The sequence below is a fragment of the Herpailurus yagouaroundi genome, unplaced genomic scaffold (assembly GCF_014898765.1).
Source record: "Herpailurus yagouaroundi ecotype Mexico unplaced genomic scaffold, PumYag 65166, whole genome shotgun sequence".
NCBI lineage: Eukaryota > Metazoa > Chordata > Mammalia > Carnivora > Felidae > Herpailurus > Herpailurus yagouaroundi.
In genome coordinates, this window is record NW_024418394.1 from 1 (window position 1) to 1,662 (window position 1,662).

A 1,662-nucleotide genomic window follows, 5' to 3' on the forward strand; every position below is an offset into this window, starting at 1 on the left:
GTTGGGTGCTCCCCTCGGGCCTCACCCCCAGGGGCCTCACCCCCCCCCCCCCCGAGTCCTCCGCGCCAGAGAACCCGCCCGGTCCTCTTTCTCTCTCCCCAACAGCAGGGCGGGGACCTTGTGTGGCCACCGCCCACATCTGCGGTGACCAGAAGGAACGCCTGGGGCGGAGGACCGAGCGGTGGCTGCCGGGCACCTGTCCCGCCCCTCCTCCGCGTGCGGCTCACCTGGCCCCAGGGCCCCACCACCCACTTGGTACAGGGCTGGGTGTTGCAGGACCGCGTGCTGTTGGGTCTCAGGGCCTCCTCGCAGAGGCCCGGCTCCGGACAGGTCACCAGACGCCGCTGCTCGCCACCGCCACAAGCCTCTGAGCACTAGGAGGGTGCGACGGCAGGGAACGGGCTGAGGGCGCTTCTAGGGGCCGAGGCCACCCCCACCCCTGCCCCGCCCCGCCCCGGCCCCCAGGCCTCACCTCTCTCCAGGAAGAGACGTACCAGCTGAGGCAGGGCTGGGCGCCGCAGGGACGGCGGGCCGGTGGCATGGCCGGCCCCGGCTGGCAGTGGAAGGGCCGCAGAGGCCGGAGGTCCTGCGTGTCCACGCACTGCACGTCCCGCGTCGAGGACCCTCCGCCACAGCTGCGGGAGCACTGCGGGCCGAGCCGCATGGGTGAGCGTACCCCCCGCACATGCGCACGCGGCCCGCGGAACCCCATCCTCCGCCCGGCCCCGGGGCAGGTGGACAGAGTGCAATGTAGAGCGGGTGACGATGAGGTCCCGAGGGTGACGGCAGGTACGGGGGGGGGGGGGGGGTTGCTGGGGCAGGTCACAGGGAACCGAGAAGGGACCAGGCAGGGGACCGGATGAGCACAGGACGGCAGCCGGGAGCCTCCCACCCCAGGCCCACGTACCTTACTCCAGTTGCCCGCGTGCCAGGCTGCACATGGCCTCAGGTGGCAGTGGCGGGCGGGCTGGGGCCGGCCCTCGGGGGCACAGTCGTCCTCCCGGCCCGAACTGCAGCGCACGGGCCTCCACACGGCACCCAGGCCGCAGGTGGTGGAGCACTGGGGACCAGGGCATGGGCCATGAGGGCGGGCAGATCCCCGGCCAGGGGCTGCCCATCCTGGTGGGGGGTGGGGACCCTGGTGGAGCCAGGACCTCAGTCTCCCCCTCTGCAGAGGGGGGCTCTCCACCCACCTCCCAAGAAGACCGTGCGTGAGGACCAAAAATCACAAGCCACGGTCTGTGCCCACAGGGGACGCACGAGGTGACCCAGCCGTCGTGACCAGGCTCACTGCTCCCCAAAGTCACGGAGGAAGGGAGTCTGGATTCCTGTCTCTGCCTGTCCCTCCCCACCCAGGATGAGGAGTCTGAACAGAATTGAACAGTGACACTGGGGGGGGGGGGCACCTGCCAGCTTCTTCCTGTCAGGTTCAGACCCTCGCCAGCCTGAGCGGGGAGGGGCCGCTGGGGGCAGGGGGCTACGGCCGCCCTGTCCAGGGAGCTTGCCAGCCGGGTGTGAGGGACGCTGCCCCCGGCTGCCCCCATCTGTGCTACCTGCCCTCCCGGCGGACCCCTGTGCCACTGGGGGCCTCTGGGGACTCCAGGGATGGGCGCCTCCCCGGACACCTCACCACTCAGACAAGAAACGGGCCTGATGATGGGG

General features: G+C 71.4%; 1 protein-coding gene across 1 annotated transcript; it reads right to left on the minus strand.

The window, feature by feature from the left end:
• Positions 1 to 9: 9 nt before the first annotated feature.
• Positions 10 to 1,211, minus strand: LOC121024478 (A disintegrin and metalloproteinase with thrombospondin motifs 7-like; the record flags this gene model as incomplete). The annotated part of the gene is made up of 3 exons (XM_040466713.1): positions 908 to 1,211; positions 473 to 646; positions 10 to 374 (listed from the first exon to the last, which is right to left on the minus strand). Coding segments are annotated over exons 2-3 (434 nt in total), but the record flags the coding sequence as incomplete, so codon positions are not given.
• Positions 1,212 to 1,662: the final 451 nt, after the last annotated feature.